This window comes from Cladophialophora bantiana, assembly GCF_000835475.1.
Source record: "Cladophialophora bantiana CBS 173.52 unplaced genomic scaffold supercont1.31, whole genome shotgun sequence".
Classification (NCBI taxonomy): Eukaryota; Fungi; Ascomycota; class Eurotiomycetes; order Chaetothyriales; family Herpotrichiellaceae; genus Cladophialophora; species Cladophialophora bantiana.
Window position 1 is genome coordinate 181,759 of NW_015971605.1, and position 19,871 is coordinate 201,629.

The 19,871-nt window shown below is 52.5% G+C and overlaps 9 protein-coding genes across 9 annotated transcripts; 5 read left to right on the plus strand and 4 right to left on the minus strand.

Annotated features, from left to right (window-relative positions):
* Positions 1-457: 457 nt before the first annotated feature.
* Z519_12616 (uncharacterized protein) lies at positions 458-2,923 on the minus strand (the record flags this gene model as incomplete). Its single annotated transcript, XM_016770321.1, has 1 exon — positions 458-2,923. One exon carries the CDS (start codon positions 2,921-2,923, stop codon positions 458-460), a length of 2,466 nt encoding a protein of 821 aa, XP_016613499.1.
* Positions 2,924-3,266: 343 nt separating this feature from the next.
* On the plus strand, positions 3,267-4,772 carry Z519_12617 (uncharacterized protein; the record flags this gene model as incomplete). Its single annotated transcript, XM_016770322.1, has 1 exon — positions 3,267-4,772. The coding sequence occupies one exon, from the start codon at positions 3,267-3,269 to the stop codon at positions 4,770-4,772; it is 1,506 nt and encodes a 501-aa protein (XP_016613500.1).
* A 193-nt stretch (positions 4,773-4,965) lies between these two features.
* On the plus strand, positions 4,966-5,904 carry Z519_12618 (uncharacterized protein; the record flags this gene model as incomplete). Its single annotated transcript, XM_016770323.1, has 1 exon — positions 4,966-5,904. The coding sequence occupies one exon, from the start codon at positions 4,966-4,968 to the stop codon at positions 5,902-5,904; it is 939 nt and encodes a 312-aa protein (XP_016613501.1).
* A 614-nt stretch (positions 5,905-6,518) lies between these two features.
* Z519_12619 (uncharacterized protein) lies at positions 6,519-8,242 on the plus strand (the record flags this gene model as incomplete). The annotated part of the gene is made up of 2 exons (XM_016770324.1): positions 6,519-6,561; positions 6,663-8,242. The coding sequence occupies 2 exons, from the start codon at positions 6,519-6,521 to the stop codon at positions 8,240-8,242; spliced, it is 1,623 nt and encodes a 540-aa protein (XP_016613502.1).
* A 355-nt stretch (positions 8,243-8,597) lies between these two features.
* Z519_12620 (uncharacterized protein) lies at positions 8,598-9,704 on the plus strand (the record flags this gene model as incomplete). The annotated part of the gene is made up of 1 exon (XM_016770325.1): positions 8,598-9,704. One exon carries the CDS (start codon positions 8,598-8,600, stop codon positions 9,702-9,704), a length of 1,107 nt encoding a protein of 368 aa, XP_016613503.1.
* Positions 9,705-10,122: 418 nt separating this feature from the next.
* Positions 10,123-10,773, minus strand: Z519_12621 (V-type ATPase, G subunit; the record flags this gene model as incomplete). Its single annotated transcript, XM_016770326.1, has 6 exons — positions 10,123-10,296; positions 10,362-10,462; positions 10,528-10,536; positions 10,590-10,623; positions 10,681-10,719; positions 10,771-10,773. 6 exons carry the CDS (start codon positions 10,771-10,773, stop codon positions 10,123-10,125), a joined length of 360 nt encoding a protein of 119 aa, XP_016613504.1.
* Positions 10,774-11,054: 281 nt separating this feature from the next.
* Z519_12622 (uncharacterized protein) lies at positions 11,055-11,387 on the plus strand (the record flags this gene model as incomplete). The annotated part of the gene is made up of 2 exons (XM_016770327.1): positions 11,055-11,150; positions 11,247-11,387. The coding sequence occupies 2 exons, from the start codon at positions 11,055-11,057 to the stop codon at positions 11,385-11,387; spliced, it is 237 nt and encodes a 78-aa protein (XP_016613505.1).
* A 692-nt stretch (positions 11,388-12,079) lies between these two features.
* On the minus strand, positions 12,080-14,909 carry Z519_12623 (uncharacterized protein; the record flags this gene model as incomplete). The annotated part of the gene is made up of 2 exons (XM_016770328.1): positions 12,080-14,817; positions 14,870-14,909. 2 exons carry the CDS (start codon positions 14,907-14,909, stop codon positions 12,080-12,082), a joined length of 2,778 nt encoding a protein of 925 aa, XP_016613506.1.
* A 417-nt stretch (positions 14,910-15,326) lies between these two features.
* Z519_12624 (uncharacterized protein) lies at positions 15,327-19,346 on the minus strand (the record flags this gene model as incomplete). Its single annotated transcript, XM_016770329.1, has 1 exon — positions 15,327-19,346. The coding sequence occupies one exon, from the start codon at positions 19,344-19,346 to the stop codon at positions 15,327-15,329; it is 4,020 nt and encodes a 1,339-aa protein (XP_016613507.1).
* Positions 19,347-19,871: the final 525 nt, after the last annotated feature.

Genomic DNA, 19,871 nt, shown 5'->3' on the forward strand with positions numbered 1-19,871 from the left:
TTTCGCAGCATCTTCCGGGCATAGGAATCAACAGAATCTGGCATAGGAGGTGACAAGACCGACGTCCAGTAGCACCACAAGTGGTCTGAATAGCGGTGAAATATAGGCAGGCTCTGTGCCATTAGCGATCAACTAAGATTTCATTGCAAACACCTCTGGGCTACCTCTGCGGGACGAGCTAAGCCATCCTGGCTTGCCACACTCGTACAAGACTGTCGACAGATAGCAAGCCCCATCGACCCTGGCGACATCTCCAGGGAAGCAACTGAGCCTGTGAAATACTACTGCGTTACGCAAGGGAAAACTCGACGTTGTTCAATCACCGGGCCTTCTCTCAAGCGTCGGCAGATCTGGTCCTCGTTCCCATTCGTCGACTAGACGAGCTATTTAGGAACATGATTAGCAAGAAGACACGAGCTTATGAGCAATGCCGAAGATTGACAGAATTCATCCATAATTACTTGCCCAGGACTTCTTTCTCTAGTTGTTGGAGAGCCGCCTCGTATCTCTGTTTGAGACCTTCTCCCTCAAGATTCAAACTGAGCTTGGAAATCTTGGTCTGCCTGTTGATCGAGATTCGGTCGACGCCTGTCCCTGGCATTGTGTGTTTGGTTTTACCTCCGATTTCACGCCAAAACCAAGCTCCCTCCCTATGTTCAACGAACGTCCATGCATGACCAACTCCGCCGGCCCGAGCAGTTCGACCGACGCGATGCACGTATGTCAAAGCACTGTTTGGAACATCGTATGATATGACATGCTCAAGGCCAGGCACGTCCAGACCACGAGAAGCACGGTCTGTGGCAATCAAGACTGATACCTTCGACTTGCGGAAGGAAGATAAGGCACGACGCGACGAGGCAGACGATGTAGTGCTCCGTGTCAGGGTCGAGATTCGCGAAGCCAAAGGAGGATTGACAATACTCAGTAACCGAGAGAGTCTCGTCGCTGAAGCGGTGGAGCGGGTGAAAATTAAAGCTCGGGGCACTCTAGTCGTCTCTTGACTCTCCGCGACCTCTTTCATGCTGAGACTTGGTGTCGCCGCACTTTCAGTTGAGTCGGATGCTGTGTCTGTAGTCGAGTCATCTCCCGAAGATGTCAGATCTTCGGAATCGGAATCTGAGGATGAAATGGAGTCGGATTCGGCCTCTGAATCTAGCGACGAACGCCGAGCTGTGTCAACCGGGTTCAACAGCTTCGAAGACAGTGTGATATGATTTTGAAGGAGTTCCAGGAGATACAACGGCTTTTCGGCGCCGTCAGTGACAGGTATGACGGTTTCTTTGAGTTTATCGGGTAGATAGACAATTTCATCGCCTTTTTGCGCCAGCTCTTCTTTAAGCAGTTCAGGTGCTGCATTGCCTCTAGATGCAGTTGTCTGTTCTTGAGTCCCAGCGAGCACAACCAGCTTTGGGTTATATAGTCCCAGAGCATTGAGCTTAGACAAGTCGCGGGTCATGGTTGCAGAAAGCAAGACCTTGCTTATATTTCGTCTCGGGAGTGTCGTCCTCATGTGGCGGAGGATTTCATCACTCTTCTGGGTTGCCGCCCGTGACTCTAAGGCGGGTTTGACAACGGCAATCCATTCCTGGTAGCTTTCATTGAGCAATCTGTCTGCTTCGTCCACAACAAGCCATTTCACATTGTCAAGAGCGAAACCCAAGGTGGACTTGAGATGATCGACCAACCGACCGGGCGTCGTAATCAGTATGTCCACTTTGGATCTATATTGTGTGACATAGCCCACGGACTCCATCGGGTCCGCATCTCTTGCATTTTGGGCCAAACTTGCTAACGAGAAGTTGGACCACTCAATAGGGCTCTGTTGCCATCGCTCATACTCCTCCGGATCGAAAATCTTTTCTTTTCTAATGAGCAACCCTTGCTCTTCGGTGAGAGATTTGCTTCCCACTGCAGTGGCGAATTTGAGAGAAGTTCCTGCTGCACAAACCTCACACAGTTCACGTACCTGCTTCACGAGCTCTCGCGTCGGGACCACAATGACAGCCCTAAGCTTTGTACCCGGGAGATCCTTCAAATCCGCCACGATGGGTAACACATACGAGAGAGTTTTGCCGGAGCCCGTGGCAGCCGACACGCAGAGGTCGCCGGGGTGCTGATCAGGACCATTGAGCAGGAATGGTAACACAGATGCTTGTATCGGTAAAGCCTGCCGTAGTCCTTGTCTTTCCAAATTGTCCAACAAGGGTTCTTTGATCCCGAGTGATGCAAAGGTTGAGGACGAATTTAAAGGAACGGTAAATGGATCCTCTTGCCAAGGTGGTAGGATAGAGTAGGTTGGCTTCTCTGAAACAACATCTATCTGCTTTGGTTGAGGTAGGGGTTCAAGACCGTGGAGTTCTGCAGGCGGTTCTTCTGATGCTGTGTCGATCTTTGTTTCTTTTTGATCTTGTTGTCTCGCTCTTTCATATTTTGAGAGCAGCGCGGTGTGCTTTTTAGCATGTGCATCATCTGCCTCTTCATCCTCCTGTTCCGTTGTATCCCCACGCTTAGCCTTCTTCTTCTCCTTCTTTCTCACACTATCATGTATCTGGCGATTTCCATTTTCCAAGTCGTAATCGTCGCGACGGGGCTCTTTCGGGTCTTTGGGCTTAACACTAACTGAGGCATCCTCGGATCTTGCAGCCTCCGTAACGCGAGATTTGTCCAGGACCCTCTTTCCGGTTGCAGCTGAAGAGTCTTCGGCGATCACTGTGGGTTTCTCTGAAGTCGAGAGAAGGGGCGTTTCGAGGGCTAGATCTGTTGTCCTTGCTGTCTTCAGTTTTTTGCTTCTCTTCTCCCGAACTGTTCCATCTTGGTCTCGCTTGCGCTTGTCCTGGTTGGAAGCACATTTCTCAATAGTGTCTGGGAGGGCGTCAGTCCTTGTCGTGGAGGGCACGTAGCGCGCATAGAAGCGAGACATGTGTCAGGGCCGTTGGGGCCTAAGAGGGCGTTATTTAAGGACAGGAGGAACCTAATGCCCATGCAGCGTGCTGTTCTTGGGCCTTGCAGATAGTTGGTGGTCGTCCAAAAAAGTCTAACGATTTCGCCGGCAGAATTGTCTTACCGCCTTCGGACTGTGATTCCCGAGTTCCCGCTTTTCCCTTCCTCCTGCCACCCGCGATTGCTGACATCTCGACAAACAATGGCAATGACGGAACACACTTATCCATAGGGCGCAAATCTTTGTCATTGATGGCTCTGATCTTGAGGATGGCATGTCATCGAACCGGCAGAGACATTAGATGAGATAGTGGCTGCCCAGGATGCCTTACAACATTGCCATGGTCAGCGACTTCTTCTTCCCCCAACCAGGGGGAGTGGAAAGTCACATATATCAGCTGTCTACCAAGCTGATTGATCGAGGACACAAGGTCGTCGTGATCACACATGCCTATAAAGGCCGCACAGGTGTCCACTACCTCACAAACGGACTCAAAGTCTACCATGTGCCCTTTCTGGTTATCTACCGAGAGACAACGATGCCTACGGTCTTCTCCTTCTTTCCCATTTTCCGCAACATCGTCATCAGGGAAGAAATCCAGATTGTTCATGGTCACGCAAGCCTGAGCAGTTTCTGCCACGAAGCTATCCTCCATGCTCGAACCATGGGTCTACGCACTGTCTTTACCGACCACTCACTTTTCGGATTCGCAGACGCGGCTTCCATTTTGACGAACAAGCTACTCAAATTCGCCCTGAGTGATGTCGACCATGTTATCTGTGTGAGCCATACGTGCAAAGAAAACACCGTTCTTCGAGCGTCTCTTGACCCCTTGATGGTCTCTGTGATACCTAATGCAGTGGTTGCCGAGAACTTCCAACCCAGATCATACGTACCCAAGTCCAACAACGACACGGGATATATGAGGCCCAGACCGCTTCCGCAGCGTCTTGGCCCTGGGGACACGATTGTGATTGTGGTCATTTCCCGGCTATTCTACAACAAGGGGACTGACCTTTTGATTGCAGCCATACCCCGAATCCTTGCGGCACATCCCAATGTCCGCTTCATCATCGCTGGCTCAGGTCCAAAAGCCATTGATCTGGAACAGATGCTCGAACGACGAATGCTTCAAGACAAAGTAGAGCTCCTCGGTCCCGTTCGTCACGAGGAAGTCCGTGATGTAATGGTCAAGGGGCATATCTACCTCCATCCAAGCTTGACCGAAGCTTTCGGTACCGTCATCGTGGAAGCCGCGAGTTGTGGGCTGTATGTGGTCTGCACTAGAGTCGGAGGTATACCTGAAGTGCTTCCCGCGCACATGACAACCTTTGCCAAGCCTGAAGAGGACGATTTGGTCGTGGCGACGGGTAAAGCCATTGCTGCTTTGCGTTCGGGAAAGGTCAAGACCGAACGGTTTCATGATCAGGTGAAGATGATGTATTCTTGGACCGATGTTGCGCAGAGGACTGAACGGGTGTATGACGGCATCACGGGCGCCATCACCGAACAAGAGTTTTATGGTCAACATGCTAATGCTCCCTGGAGTGCTTCTCGCGTTCGAGGGTACGCACTGATTGACCGATTGAAACGATACTACGGATGCGGTATATGGGCCGGGAAGCTATTCTGCCTCTGTGTCATCATCGACTATCTCATATTTTTGTTCCTGGAGATCTGGGCGCCGAGATCGCGCATTGACATTGCACGGTCCTGGCCGCGAAAACCCTTCATTAATGATAAGAACAAGCCCGTAGAGAACGGCACATATCGTCGACGAGGCACAGATGTTATGGACCGACGGAATGGAAGTCTTGTCATGAGATGAAATGACGACCAAGATGCCCTTCAACCTCGGATCGGAAATGCCCCGGCTTTTATACCCCGCTAGTAACGGCGATATTTCAAGGCTTGCAATGGAGCATCGCGACCAAGAAACGAATTTTCCTGAAATCAACCGTTCCAGGCAGATGGCAGACCTCTCCCACAAGAAACTTGACAACCAATAAGACCCTATCAACATGACTTGGCCTGCCTTACCGACTCGCGCTGCTTATTTGACAATCAAAAATGGAAAGCGTCGAAATGCTCTGTCTCTCGCGGTTTTGCGAGATCTACGAGATCAACTCCACGCATACAATAAATCACCTGTTGACGGTCGGGTGAGGATCCTGCCTCCCTTCAAACCGGAAATACTCGCAGAGTTAGAGGCTGCTGCAAAGGACGGGAATTCCGCAGCTGCACAAGAACATGGATGGCTTCTCGATGTGGAAAAGTGGCAGCAGCATCGAAAGGGACTACCCAATGTCATCGTGTTGCGCACTGAGGGACCTGTATTTTCATCGGGGCACGACTTGGGCGAACTGCGAAGATTGAGCCATGATGAAGTCAAGGAGACATTCGCGCTTTGCGCCGAAGTCATGTCCTTGATCAGGCGCTCCCCTGCACCAGTGATCGGGGTTATTCAGGGTCTAGCGACTGCTGCTGGGGCCCAGCTTGCTCTGACGACGGATCTTCCAGTGGCTTGCGCTTCAACTCAATTCCGGCTGCCCGGAGCATCGTTAGGACTGCCTTGCACATCTCCCTCCACAGCCGTCTCGCGAAGACTGGGGCATGCATTTACGTATAGAATGCTAGCTCTGGCCGAGCCAATTCGGGCAGATCAACTTCCAGGAGGGGCAGTTGAGGTGTTACCAGATGAGGTAGCCCTAGAGATGCGGGTGGCCCAAATGGTTAGTCAGTTATCGGAGAAGACGGCGGCACAGCCGCAGGCATTAGGAAAATGGGGATATTGGACACAAATGGGACTGTACGGGGCCTCCTCTGCATCCGGAGGGGATGGTTACGAAGATGCAGTGGCATGGACTGGCAGACTCATGGCTCTGCATGCGAGAGCTGCGGATGCCAGGGAAGGGATAAATTCCTTTTTCGAAAAGAGACCACCTGTGTGGAAGCTCTAAGTCAAGCCGGATCCAGTAGTCTTAGAGTCGTGTCTCGCGGGACGGTACTGGGAGTCAATTGAACCAGCAGAGAGACACCAGCCGGGTATCATGGGTTGACAACCGGCAGTCTCATCTGCAATGATAACTGGGCGGGAGCATCCTCCTGAAAAGTAGATTTGTAGTGATTACCTACAGAATCCTCAATACAAGGGAGGTTCGAGGCTCACTAGGCCTCGCGTACGACATGAATGCATATATTAATAATACGAGTAATGGTCAACTTGGTTTGCTCCTGGGGGGCCCAATAGCAAGGACCTACCGAATGTCAGGGGGCAAGGGTGCTAGTGGGCTCAAGGGGCTCCAGCTTCCAGGCTCCAGCCGCTCGCTGGGCACCAGGTGAAGACCTGCCGGATCCAATTGGGGCGGAAAGGCCCCGTTGCCAGGCTCTCCCGGCGCGCACGCTTGGGCACCCCCAACACACCCACCGGTCAGAACTTCGCCCGTTGCGATCAACCGAAGTACCCCTCCACGCCCTCCACGACCATCACCGAAGCCAAAAAAAAAATAATTCAGACAGATTTCTCATCACCCCCCAGGACAATGCCAGAATCCTCAAGGGGACGGAATTTTCAATGGCTCATGGCGAGCCTCAAAAGATCGACACTGTCATTGTCGGTAAGTGCAGCTTACCCTCGCCAGGTCCCCAATGCGATGCCTTGGACAAGTCAGATAGAGGGGACACCAAGCTGACAATGTATCTATTGCGCCCTCGCTAGGAAATGGCCCCTCCGCCTTGATTCTCTCTTACATCCTCCATGGACACATCCCTTACTACGACAAATGCAGTCCACATCCCGATGCCATCCTCCATGAGAAACTGCTCCGGTTAGGCCATGATCTTCTCGATCTCGATTTCGACTTCTTGACCGAGCATTTTTCCGGCTCGCGGTTTTCTTACTCAACTCAAGCCCTGCCCCTCAATGTCTTGCTCGACACGTTGGTGAGGCCTCTGGGGGAAACAGACGATGCGGAGAAAAAGACGTGTATCAGGTGGGCATACGAGCCTTCGCGAGCGGTCGGTCATGTGGTTATTGGACAGGCCCGCAGTGCCGGTGGGCAATGGGTAGAGAATCCTGTGCGTGCAAGTTTGGACATCGGAACGCTCAGCTATGCCGGAATGATCTCGCTTCCAGGGTACGGTTTTGATGAACACTACCAAAGACGGAACGGTCGACCTATGCCAGTCTATCTCAGACCATCCCGACGTGCTGTCGCCGACTATGTTGCCGAATATCCCTACCAGGTGGGTATCGCCGATTCAATTCGTGACGGAGAGCACGTCGAGGGTATTTCTCGTCGTGGCGATAGTTTCTATGTCGCATCCCACAATATCCTGTGCAAGAATCTTGTTCTCGCCTCTGGAATTTTCAGCGAGCTCATCCAACCACGGCCTCTCCTCCGTCCACTCGTCGAACTGCTTGCCAAACAGACTGAACCATCTCCGGACCCGCTTCTCGTCATCGGTTCCGGCTTCAGTGCTGCTGATGTGATGATTTCTAGTCCGCCGGACCAAAAGATCATTCACATTTACAAATGGGCGCCTTCGACGTCACCTTCTCCCCTTCGGGCTTGTCATCACCAAGCCTATCCCGAATACGCAGGAATCTACCGGCGGATGAAGCTTGCGGCCACCGCCTCCCTCAAGCACAAGGATAAGCGCCCAAGATATGGTCGCATCGTGTCTGGCTTTGAATCCAGTCGCGACTGGAATGCGACGTATGAGGGATTGCCGAACACCGAAATCACCGGCGTTCAAGCCACTGACAATGGATTGGCAGCCACAGTCACTTTGCAAGGAGCCAGCAAGAACGAACTGCCATTTCAGCGTCAGGTGAGCGGTCTGGCGTATGTAGTTGGAAGACGGGGCTCGCTGAACTATCTCTCACCCGCTCTCCTTTGCCAGGTATTGCCCACAGATACAGGTTCGCTACAAGCAGCAAGTGCTGGCATGATTTCAGCACAGACACTACGTGAAAAGGCGAACGAAGATCTCGAAGTTGCGCCGCATGTTTTCATCATCGGCAGTCTGACCGGTGATTCTCTGATTCGCTTTGCGTATGGCGGGTGTGCCTACGCTGCAGGAAAGATAATGCGGAACGCGTCAGAGGGTGACCAGAGTAAAGACGAGTTGAACAAACCAAAGAGCAACGGTGCAGTCAAGGTTTGTTTAGGCGAGTACCAAACGCCGACCTCCTCGCCAAAGATTCCTGCGATGAATGGTCTGGATGGTCATGAATCGAGTCCTGTGAGCTTAGTGGAGAGGAGCTACATGTCGCTAGATAGACGGAAAGGATGACAGAGCCACAGACAAGATAGATGCGTTAGTTAGCGCTGTGCAAGCCTGGCGTTGTATACTTTAGTCTCTTTGTACATGAAATGATGAAAGTGAGAGAATATCGAGCTATATTCTCCTCTACTCTCCAGCCTCCCAAGTACAAGTTCATATGTGGTCATGTCTCGACAGCCTGACAGACGAGGCTGATAAATGTATCCACCTTACTCGGCGAGGCTTCGGAAATCTGCTCCGGAGCTACGCATGACGCACGCAGGTCGACCTTCAATGATTTCTGAAATAAAAAGCACAACCGATGGCGTTCATGACCATTCAGCATAATACGGGATCAGAGAGGTGTCTTTGAGGAGACGATAGCATGCCATGGAGAGCTTTACGCCTCCATGCTGGAATAAAACTAAGATGGAGGCGACCGGACACCTTCATCTTGCGTCTTCCAAGTCGCCAACGGCTCCATGTCCCATACCAGTCGACATATACCAAAAAACCACAATCGACAGATTCAGAGGCCACTATTTACCGCCAACCTGATGACACTCAGCGAAAGAATCACAGCCCTTCCTATGACCCGGACAGTTCCAGCTCCCTTACCGACGTGGGCCGGCTCATCGTCAGCGACTACGCGCACCTTCGACCCCACTACATGGCGCCAAAATATCCGATCGTTCTCGCCCACGGCCTGATGGGCTTCGACGAGCTTCGTCTAGCGGGGGACTTGCTGCCGGGCATCAGCTACTGGCGAGGCATCAAGGAAGCGTTCCAGGCGCACGGGATCAAATGCCTCACGGCGTCGGTGCCGAGGACGGCGTCGATCCCTGAGCGCGCAGCTGTGCTGATGGACCAGATCGCGCATAGGCTGTCGCAGGCCGGGGAGGACGGCAAGGAAATCAACATCGTCGCGCACAGTATGGGGGGCCTGGACGCGCGGTACATGATCTCGCGCCTGTGCCCTCCACCATCGCTCTTCTGCGTGCGGTCGCTGACCACGATCGCCACGCCGCACAGGGGCAGCTCCGCCGCCGACATGCTCCTCCGCGACATCGGGCCAGACCTTCTGCCCTGGATCTACCGGCTCCTGGCGCGCCTGCACATCGACTCGGGCGCCTTCGCCCAGCTGACCACTCAGTACATGACGCAGACGTTCAACCCGCGCGTCCCCAACGACCCGTCTGTGAAATACTTCTCCTACGGCGCCAGCGCCACGCCGCACCTGTTCTCCATGTTCCGCCTGTCCCACGACCTCATGGACGTGCTCGAGGGCCCCAACGACGGCCTCGTCAGTGTTAGGAGCGCCAAGTGGGGCGAGTACAAGGGCACGCTGGCCGGCGTCACGCACTTGGATCTGATCAACTGGACCAACCGGCTCAAGAAGATGGCAAGTCGGCTGGGCCTGGTCGAGGAGAGATTCAATGCCGTGGCCTTTTACTTGGCTGTCGCGGAGGAGTTGGCTAAGGAAGGGTTCTAGAGGGCCAATGTTGATATCAATTTGTCATGAGACGACATCATGTCGAATCTGTATTTCTAGGCTTGGTTCGGACAACAGATCCGGGGAAGTTGTCTTGAATATGGCCTTGCGTTTCAGCAAGGGCATTGTAACGGCAAGAGCAAGAGGAGAACGAGGAAGAATACTGGTAAGGCTGATAACAAGGACGCCCCGACAATTTATATCTTCCTTGGGGCGGTCATAGAGCTCTCCTGGACGAACTGGGTCAATATGCAGTATAGCATGCCCTTCTGGGCCATGTCTATGTTGGTAGACGATTCGACTCCATTACGCCAGCCTCTGTAGTTTGCCCGCCATTCCTCGAGAACAACCGGGACTCTCGTTCTGTTCTCGTGCCGGTACATCAAACCCTGCGGTGTCCCCCCAATAGCCCTGTAACTCAGTCCTCCCTTGAGATCTTGTCCGGCACCTCAGGATGAGGAGACGTGACCGTTTTGATGAGGTCTTCGACGACTTTCGCTCCTGCCTTCTTCCCCGCCTGGTCGATCTCCTTTACTTTGGCATTGGCATCCTTGTTCGCATCGTCTTCGGCCTTCTTGTTCCCGCTCGATTGCTGCGCGCATTTGATAAGCTTCTCAACCCGGCCATGCGTGATTGGCGCTGATCGGATAGACTCACCTCGGCTTCAAACTTCTTGAACTCTTCTTCCTTTTTCTTTCTATATTCCTCAATCTCCTTCTGGGCCTCTGTTTTGGCGTCCTTTACCCTCTTTGTTCGGTCTGCAAAGGCAGTTAGACCGGTACAGGATGTCGTAAAGGGGAGGGCCGAGGGTGTCGTAGCCTACATTCTCTGGCTTCGAGGATTGTTAGCATCGGAACGTGAAAGATAACAGACACGTAGCATTACCTTTCTGGACAATCTTTTGAGCCTCCTTTTCTGCCTGCCCGACATTTCAGAATTATCCTTGAACCTGCTCAGAAGCTCTTTCTTGACTTACGTCCAGCAGGGTCTGAATGCCAGCCGAGTTTTGGGCGGACTGGAGTTGATATTAGTGTAAACGTAAAGCCGTGAGCGGACGGAAACGTACCATTTCGCTATTGATGATTTGGGAGAACTGAGCAGAGAAAGGGTAAGGGAAAGAGGCTACGAGGAGCAAGATGAGAGCTAGGGGAAACGGAGTTGCGCAGAGAAGTTATCTTGGATATGACAATACTGTATACTCGGGAGCGTTGTCCGTCATGATGCGCCTGCCGCCGAGAGCTCTCGAAGTTGCGGAGCTTCTTCCTTCTCCAATTCCACCCGCTTAAACATTTTATTTTCCTTCTTTCCTTTCCTCACCGAAGACATCGCCCCCGGACAGGCTCAAATACAATGTCTAGAGCGTCGAAGATTACCCTGCTCGGCACTATTCTGGGTACCGCCGGCGTAGTCGCCTTTGTTCACTGGGCCCAGACCGCTGAACAAGCTGTATGCTCTTTCTTTTCCCCCCTTGGTCCCAGATCCTGATCCATCATCTGATGGACTATTTGCAAATCTGTGGCTGACTCCTTTCTTCATTTCCAGGCCATGCACGCTGGTGTCGTTCGAGACATGGAACACCAACGCATCAAGAGAGAAAGGCAGGCGGACTTTGACATGCAGAGGCAGCTGGAGGATGAGTACAAGAAGGTGCAATCTGTGCATGACAGTACCAGTGGGGCTTGATGACATGACTCTGCAATGGATTTCCATGAAAAAGACCATCGACGAAGCTCCTAACCCGACCGCCGAACACTGGGAAGCCTAGAGGCCATTGAAGCTGGCACGAAGCTGGCACTGCCCGCACACTGCCGCAAGTTCGTTGGACTGGTCAGTGTGGACTGCGGGGACAACACCGTTGGGCCTGTTTGAGATGTGGAAGGGGTTAGGCTTTGGTATCCCCAGCGTGGGGAAAGAGGAAGAGTGAATCGCCTCAGGGCATGGAAACAGCTTGCTCATATCGAAAGGAAAGAGGCAGCCAGACGGGGCGGGAGGTTTTCATGTCGACGCACAAAAGACCCTACGCAATTGGATGAAGCTCTGCATGGCAGTATTGGTGGACTCAGACATTGCTAGAGAGTGCTGGCAGTTCTGATCGCCCCCTGATTGAATTGCTATGAAGACTCACAAGGAGACAATCGGGATTACGGAGCAGAAAGCTCGAATGTCCTCCGGCTTCGCGCCTAAGCCAGAAGCCGTTATTGAAAAGGATCATCTCAACTCAAGTCGAGAACAAGCCCATATAGCATATACGCATGGGATATGCAATGTTCCAAATATTTCATTTGCCCACGAGAAGCCTGAAGAGAAGAAAAGAAACCATTCAATCATTTTTTTGGTTGTTCCCGTTATAGTACAATCAACACATTTCACACATCTCAATGCCCGATTCCGCCAGCGACCCAGTTATTCCAATCCAGATCCCCAGGGGGTGGGAACATGCCTCTATCCTGCGCTGGTGGCCCTTCTCCTTCGGGCTGCTGCCCTGGAGCCGGTGGCTGCTCTTGCTCTTGCTGGTGTTGTTGCTGAGGGGCTGCCGCTTGGGCGAAACCTTGAGCTTGATTTTGGTTTTGGTTCTGGTTCTGGTGTTGAGCTTGACGCCTCTCCTCTTCCAAGGCCCTCTGTCTCGCCTGGCGAGCGTATACGAGCAAGGCCAAGGCGCCGGCGAGGGCGATGATGATGAGGCTCTCGATGAGGCCGTCGTCAATCTCATCCCACTCGTCGGCGCCGTAGACGTCTCCTTCGACTCTGCCCGCGCCGCCTCCCCCTTCCTGTCCATGTGCGTGTCTGTCGGCGTATTCAGCGTTGCCGCCACCACCAACCATCCCCCCTGGCTCGGCGTAGCCCAGAAGCTCATCGTCTCCATCCCGCTCCCTCGCCAGAGCCTCCGCCTCGCGCGCATCCATCTCCTCCGCCGCGTCCAGGAATCTGTTGACCCACTCGATCCATGTTTTGGGCCGTCTTTGTTCCTCCTCATCCCCTTCTTCGTCTTTAATACCATTGACCTTTCCCCCGCTCACGCCGTTCCACCAACTTCGTAGCCTCAGTTTCGCCAAGGCCAACGTCACCGGTAAATACGCTTCTTTGTTCATCTCCAGCGCGAGATCGTAGTACCGCTTGGCCATGTGGAAGTCCTGCGTAACGCTACCGATGCCGTTTTCGTGCATCCAGCCAAGGTTCCAGAGGGCTTGGGCCGAATGGTGTGTCTCAGCGGCCGTTGTATAGCATGTTGTTGCTTTTTCCAGGTTGGATTTTGCTTCACCGTTGTCATCCGTTGGGAAAAGCGTGAGTGCTGCGTTGGTAGGCGAGGACAGGGAGAGATAATAGTCACCCATCTTGATCAAGGAGTCGACGTTGGCTTGTTTGGCGGAGCGGGTGAAGTATACGAGAGCCAGATGCGGATCGTTGAGCAGTTTGCTCTTCTTCGAACTCGGTTTCTTTGTCGAGAGAAGAGGAAGACCCAAGTTTGGCAGTGAAATTACCGACGTCTTGTAATCAAGAAGGTGCGCCACGTTGGCTTGGGCATTCTCATATCCTTGCTCCGCAGCCATGATAGAGGCAACGTACGCACGTTCAAAATCGCCTCTTTCGTAGGCCGAGTTTGCTTCCACGAAAGAGGAATGCAAGACTTCTGCCCTCTCAGCAACCACTTTATAGTAGGCAGCTGCGAGGCCGCAGTTTCGCTCACGACCAACTCCTTGGTTGGTGAGTTCGGCGAGATAGTAGAAGGACTCCATTACGCCCGCTCCTGCGGCGAGCTCAAAGTATCGTCCAGCGGTATCAATGTCCCCTTGGTCTAAGAAAAGCACTCCCAGCGCTGATTGTGCCAAAGGGAGAGACTGCTCCGCCGCGGCTTTCAAGTATGTGCCAGCACGGGCCCCGTCCTGGGGCACACCAAGGCCATCACGATACATCAAGCCCATGTGGTACTGAGCGAAGGAATCACCAAGGGCAATGCCTCGTTTGAACCAGGTCTGAGCTTTTTCAAAGTTTTGTTCCATCCCTTCACCACGGAGGAGCATGCGTCCAATATAGGCTGCTGCTTTTCCCGCTAGACGCTCGATCCCCTTTGGTGCTTTCGGAGACACCTTGCCATCTTTTGTCCAGTAGACTCTGGCAACTTTCATGAATTGACGCTGTGCTTTGCGGAAATTGCGCTTGTATCCCCGAGGGGCTTCGTAGTAGTGTTTCCCCAGAGTGATAATGGCGTTGAAGTCGCCTTGTCGTTCTTTCGTGTCGAGATAGTCGAGGACATAGTCGATATGCGCTGCGGTGATGCCGTCTCGAGGAGCGTTGGGACCCGAGGAGCTAACACTCGCGCCTTCACCATAGATCCCTCCGTCAACTTCCACCCAACGGTATGAGTTGCGAACAAAGGAGTTGCCTCCAGGAGGCCCTGATTGCCAATATGTCATCGCCTTGTCGGCGACTCTTTTATAGTAGGAGACAGCCTTATCGCAGCTTCTGGGACAGCCAATACCTGCATGATACCTGTACGCCAGCGTCATTTCAGACTTGATGTTTCCTTGTTCGGCAGCAAACGTGTGATATAGCAACGCCTTTGCTTGGTCTCTTTCCAAACCGCCAATGCCGGTAGCGTACATCAAACCCAACATGTACTGCGCCGTGGCATTGCCGTCCAAGTCAGCCAACCGGCGATACCAGTAGTTGGCAGCCTCAAAGCTTCGCGGGTGAGAGAAGTTGCCATAGAAATTCATCTCAGCCAGCAGAAACATGGCGTCCGGGTCGTCGAAGGAGGCCGCCGCTTTGAGCGAATCCACGCCCTTCTTCAAGTCCCCTTTGACCTTCGGGGCATCATTGTCGTCTCGCGTAGGTGTATTCATGAATAGAGCGCGGAAGATTATCCTCGTGTAATGCCATACGGTGCCCAGGAGGCCAGTCGGTCGTGCTGAGGTCACGCTGTCTTTCCACGTTGGTTCGAAATCCCGTAAAACCGACCATATCTCATGAACTATGTCATTTCCGCCCTGCGCCCAGTAGTTTTGTTTCTGCTGCTCGTCAGGACGAGAGTCGATCTGAGTATCGACGAGTTCCGCTCTGGCAGTCGTCGAAGTCCGACTAGCAGGAATGAGGATAGCGGAAGCGATAAATAAAGCTGGAGGCAATAGTTAGACCCAGCGTCGGACTCCAGCAGGCGCATGACTTACAGAGGAGGGTCGTGAAAATCCTACTGAATTTCCGAGCCATGATGGCACGTCGCATATACGGGTCACCGGCAAAACATTATGAATCCGTAGAGGACGATCAGCGACAGCCTCAACAGTAGCTAGTTGACCTTGTGCATCCAGAAACAGAATCAATTAGATGGCGGGAAAAATTGGTCGCGTGAAGAAGCCAGACTGTCGCGAAGCATTCGGAAGCGCAGTGGCGCAATGACGCCGACCTCAGCCTTGCAGCCTCGAGTTCCAGCCTTCCATGCAACAAGGCTAGCATCAACAAAACATCATTGCACAGTCAACATACCGTAAATGCAGAATTTTGGTAGACCGGGCCATCATATATTCATTAGTGGCTATGTTCTATGACTGTCAATTTCTTTACAGCATACAAAATAGACCACGGTCCAGCAGCGCCTGGCCTTCTCTTTTCCCCTTCCTTTGCGCATCAGTAATATCCTCTGGCCTTCTTCGATGTTAGCAATCTTCTAACGCCAATCCCGCTATCCCGCTTGCCCGCTCTCGCACTCGTGCTTCGACTCATACTGCCAACTTCAGACTTAGTCTTCTTCTGGCCGCCAGTTGAATCGCTGTTGTCATCCGTATCTTTGACCGGGCTCGGTGCATCGCTCGAGAAAGTCAAGTCAACAATCGGTGATCCTGCCGGAATCTGAGACAATCTTGGCCCTCTCTGACTTTGCGACAGCTTAATGGCAGTCTCACTTGGAGCTGAAAGGTCAGGGCTACTCGGCGGAGTCGGACTCCTCAATTTCTTTTTCGTCGTATTGCGGAGAGATTTCCTAGTTGGCGCTGGGGGGGACACTCTCCGCGAGAGTGATCGGGTTCGTCTGTGGTGTCTTTGGCTGGATGTAAGTTTACTTTGGGAAGGGAGGTCACTGTCATCGTCATCACTGCCAGAATCATGGTACGAAGAATCTTGACCATCGTAGCCAAATCGTCCCAAAAAAGAACTTCCGTCCGCAACCCCTTCGTCTTCTGCTTCCGTGCTTTGAGAAGGGATCGAGGCTTGTTGATCTTGAGACTCTGGAACCTCGGACTCAAGCGAGACAGGCACGTCCTCTGATCGGCTCGGGTTTTCATCAATGAGGTGCTCGGCATCCAATTCATTCTTCTTGCTATCCAAGTCCTCCTTGATTACGTTCCCTTGTTCAAAAGTAGTAGAAGATAGATCAAGCGCCGGAGTTAATGAGACTTTCTGTGCATCCTGATGTGAGCTGCTATTGGTGGTGCGCGGAGGGTCCGAAGAATTAATGTCCATCTGAGAGATATGAGGATACTCAACAGTTTCTTGGGTTGAGATGTATGGCGAAGAAGTTGGAGGCAACTTGGAACTTCTCGAGGGGTCAGCGTCACCAGGGCCGTCGTTGGGATTGGCGTTGGTGTCCACATCTGATGAAGTCTTCAGATCCGACGAAGACGCATTGACGCGAGGTGACCTCAGCCGAAATCTGTGAGGATATTGTCCTTGCGACTGAGTCGATTCCTCGACAGGGCTAGGTGCATCTTTAGCGTTATCAGCAGCAGCGTTAGGGATTGGTTCCAGCAATTCTTCATCTAGAGCTGAGTCGAAGCCGGCCTCCTTGATCATCTCATTTATCTCTTGTTTGCGAGGGGTATCGATTGTCTGCGCAGTTGCATCCGGTTTGTCTGCCGCTTGGGCCTCGACAGTTTGTCTCGCTGACTCAGGAATGACAGCAAACTGGTCTTCCGTTGACAACATGGGTGCTTCTCCGCCTCTGGGGCTGATGATATGGCTGCTATTGGGATCTTCGACTACAGAGGCTTTGAGCAGCTTCGCCGAGATCATATTTGAGAATGAAATTTCACGAAGCCCATCATCAACTTCATGTGGATCTTCATTCGCCAGCTCGAACTTGCCGTGGACTCTTTGGCCTGTTTGTGGGTAGATTTTGCCCTGGGAGTCTGCGGCCATTGAGCCCTTAGTCAGCTGAACGTGCACAGTACCGTCTTCATCCACTTCTGACACTTCAGCGACCCTATAGGGGGACACTTCAGGTTGATAGTTTGTCGAGGCATCGACATGCAATTCTTTGTAGACAATAATCGCACCGGGCAGGATTTGTGCCTGGTTAAGCTCTGGAAGGCCGTCAAAAGAGTCCCGGACTGGCACATCCTCTGCATTTCCATCTACTGTCAACAAGGCATGATCACTGGGGGCGTAGGGCTTGACATCATAATTCAGGCTTGCAACTTCAGGTGCAACGGCACCATCGTCTTTCTCGTGAGGCCACCCGTTTCTGCTTTGATAATACTGGCTTTGATCACGAAGTTTTCGCTTGTTTTTGGCTGGCTTTGCCCAGCCTTGCTCAAATGGAAATGGCGGCGGCGGCAAACAGATCCCAGGCTCTTCGCATTCAACTGCCGCGACAATCAATTTGTTCTTCCATGAATCATTATTTTTTTCCGCAACCAATGCCCTTTGTGAAGGTTCCAAAGCACTAATGTCATAATTGCTCTTTTGGTGATTTTGTTGGCGACTGGTTTGGGATAACTTCTCCCTCAACGCTTGCGCCTCTTCGGCGGTCTTGGGCGCTCTCAGGCCTAGGGATCCGAAAACGAGACGACGAGAACTAGCCACGTCGAGCCTAGCCCTCTTTGGAGCTGACTCTGGGACAACGGGATCGATCTGAGATGTCTCCGGTATTTCGAGCCCCGCAGATGTAGGCTCGACAGGGGCGTCGTTGCTTACAGCTGATTCTGCTCTTTTTGAAGGCTTCACATTCTCTTCCTCGACCTCGTTCACGGCTGCCTTAGCCGCCACTTCCTCGACTTGGCGATCAGCTCGTTGCTCGGCGGCGTGTTCTTGTTCTTGTTCTTCTTCCATCTTCTGTTGTTGCGTGGACTCATACTTCGCTAGATCTTCAAAAGCGGCATTCTCAGGTAGCAACCCCTGCTTCTTAAGCTGATTGAGCCGCTTCCTTCTTTTAGCCCTGTCATTGTTATAGTGCGTCCTATTTGTCCCCTGGAAAGGAACGCCTACCGATGACTTCGCCGGCTTTCCTTTAGCGCCTTTAGTCTGTAAGGCTGCTGTAGAGGAAGCTGTCTTGGACTCGGACGGCCTGTTCGTGTTTCTCTCTTCTATCTCTGATTCGGGTTCGGACTCGGATTCGGATTCTGACGTTTCAGAATCTGACGACGTAGGTTTCACGGAATCAGACTCAGATTCCGAGCTGGAGGTGATATCATCGTCACTCTCATCCTCTTCAGAATCAGAGCTTGATGATGTGTTGTGATCAACATCACCATCTCTGATGAGGCTCAAAGCTCGTTTCTTGGCTTGCTGCATAGCAGTATCTTCCATCGTGCTATCAGCCTCGGAGTCAGAGGATGAGATATCGGAGCTCCTAGTTGTATCTGAATCCTCGGAGTCTTCCTCATCGTCCTCGAGAGCGTTTCCCGCACGCTTTTCAGCTCGCCGATCAGCATTCTTCCTCGTCATGTTGTTTCGGCTTTCGCCTTCGTCGTCCTCTAAGTTGGTCCTACCATCTTCTCGAGCACCGGACATGCGATTGAGCCCAGCAGATGAGCTTCGTATAGGAGTGGAGAATCCTTCAAATACCTCATTTTCATACTCTTCGCCGTCGTCTCCGGTGTTTCTTTTTCTCTTCAGCTTTCCGTCGAGGACTTGCATTGCAATGGCCATGTTGGCAGCTTGTTCAATCTCGGCGGCATCTTCCAGCAGATTCTCGAGCTCTGAGGAGAGATTCTCGCCTTCATCTTCACCATTCAGCTCGAATTCGTCTTCTGAGTCGGCGTCTGCGTCATCGAAATCTTCTCTGACAGTGAGTTGCAATCCTGGCCCATCAGCGTCCGCATCGGCTTCATCCACATAATCATGATCGTTTTCGTCGTCCTCGTCTTCTTCACAACCCTGAAAGAGTACCAAAGCATCCATGCGATCTCCCCCCTCAGCAGGAGAAGGGAGAGTGCGCTTTGCGTCTTCCTCGCCCGCAACACCGACATCCTCATCAAACAAAATTTTCCTCTTCTTCCTAGGCGGAATCACGATACCCGGCCTCTGTGTCTGTTTCAACCACTGCTTCCCGAATGCCACGCCATCAATCAGATGTCTGCCGTCGCCCGTAATCTGATGTCGTCCACCTAATCTCCTAACTCTTAGATCTTCATTGCTCAGCGCCCTGATCACCACTTCATCATCTTCTCTCAGCACAGAGTATAGGGTTTGAAAATGCAAGCACTCGTACGTCAAGTTTTGGTCTGCGGTGGAAGCGACTTCGACGGCGTAATCTTCCAGACCCCACTCGCCGTCGGCAGACTCGAGGGGCACGAGGTCATTGACGTCGGCGAGGAGGTCGGCAATCGTGGCGGACCGGGACTTGGTATGTGAGGCGGGGCCACTGCCTGTCGTGTGAATGATGGTAACAGGTGGGAGGGAGTGGCGTTGGATGAGGAGCTGAAGCCGCATCTTTGACGTCGGCAGGTGCAAAGAGTGCACGCAGCCGCCGTCAACGACTGAAGAGGAGAAAAATGAGGTAAAGTGAAATGTCTGGGTGATCTAGGACCAGGCCCATGCTAACCACGGACGCAGCTACTAGATTCAATTCGACTCGACTCGGCGCTGCGATGCCAAGCCGTGCCGCGATTTAGCGACTGGCGCGACGAGGCTGAGATTTGCTGCACCTCGGTCTATATTCCAAAATACTGAGTACCCCTAACACTATCACCCCTCCCCTCCTAGCTTAGACTGACTCTTCATTAAAGTTAGTATTCGAGTAAGAGTTCTGCAACTAACAAGTCTACCCAATCTCAAGGGGGACGGATCAGAAAGGAAGGAGGAAGAGAGGTCTTCTGCATTTATATACCCTCGCTTCAGCTTCAAACCGTGCTGTTTTTCTGCGACGAGGAGTAGCGGCCTCTTTCAGATGTCCGCAGAGAATGGTCAACTAAAATGACCGATGATCTATCCTTGTGAGGATTGATATCCGGTAGC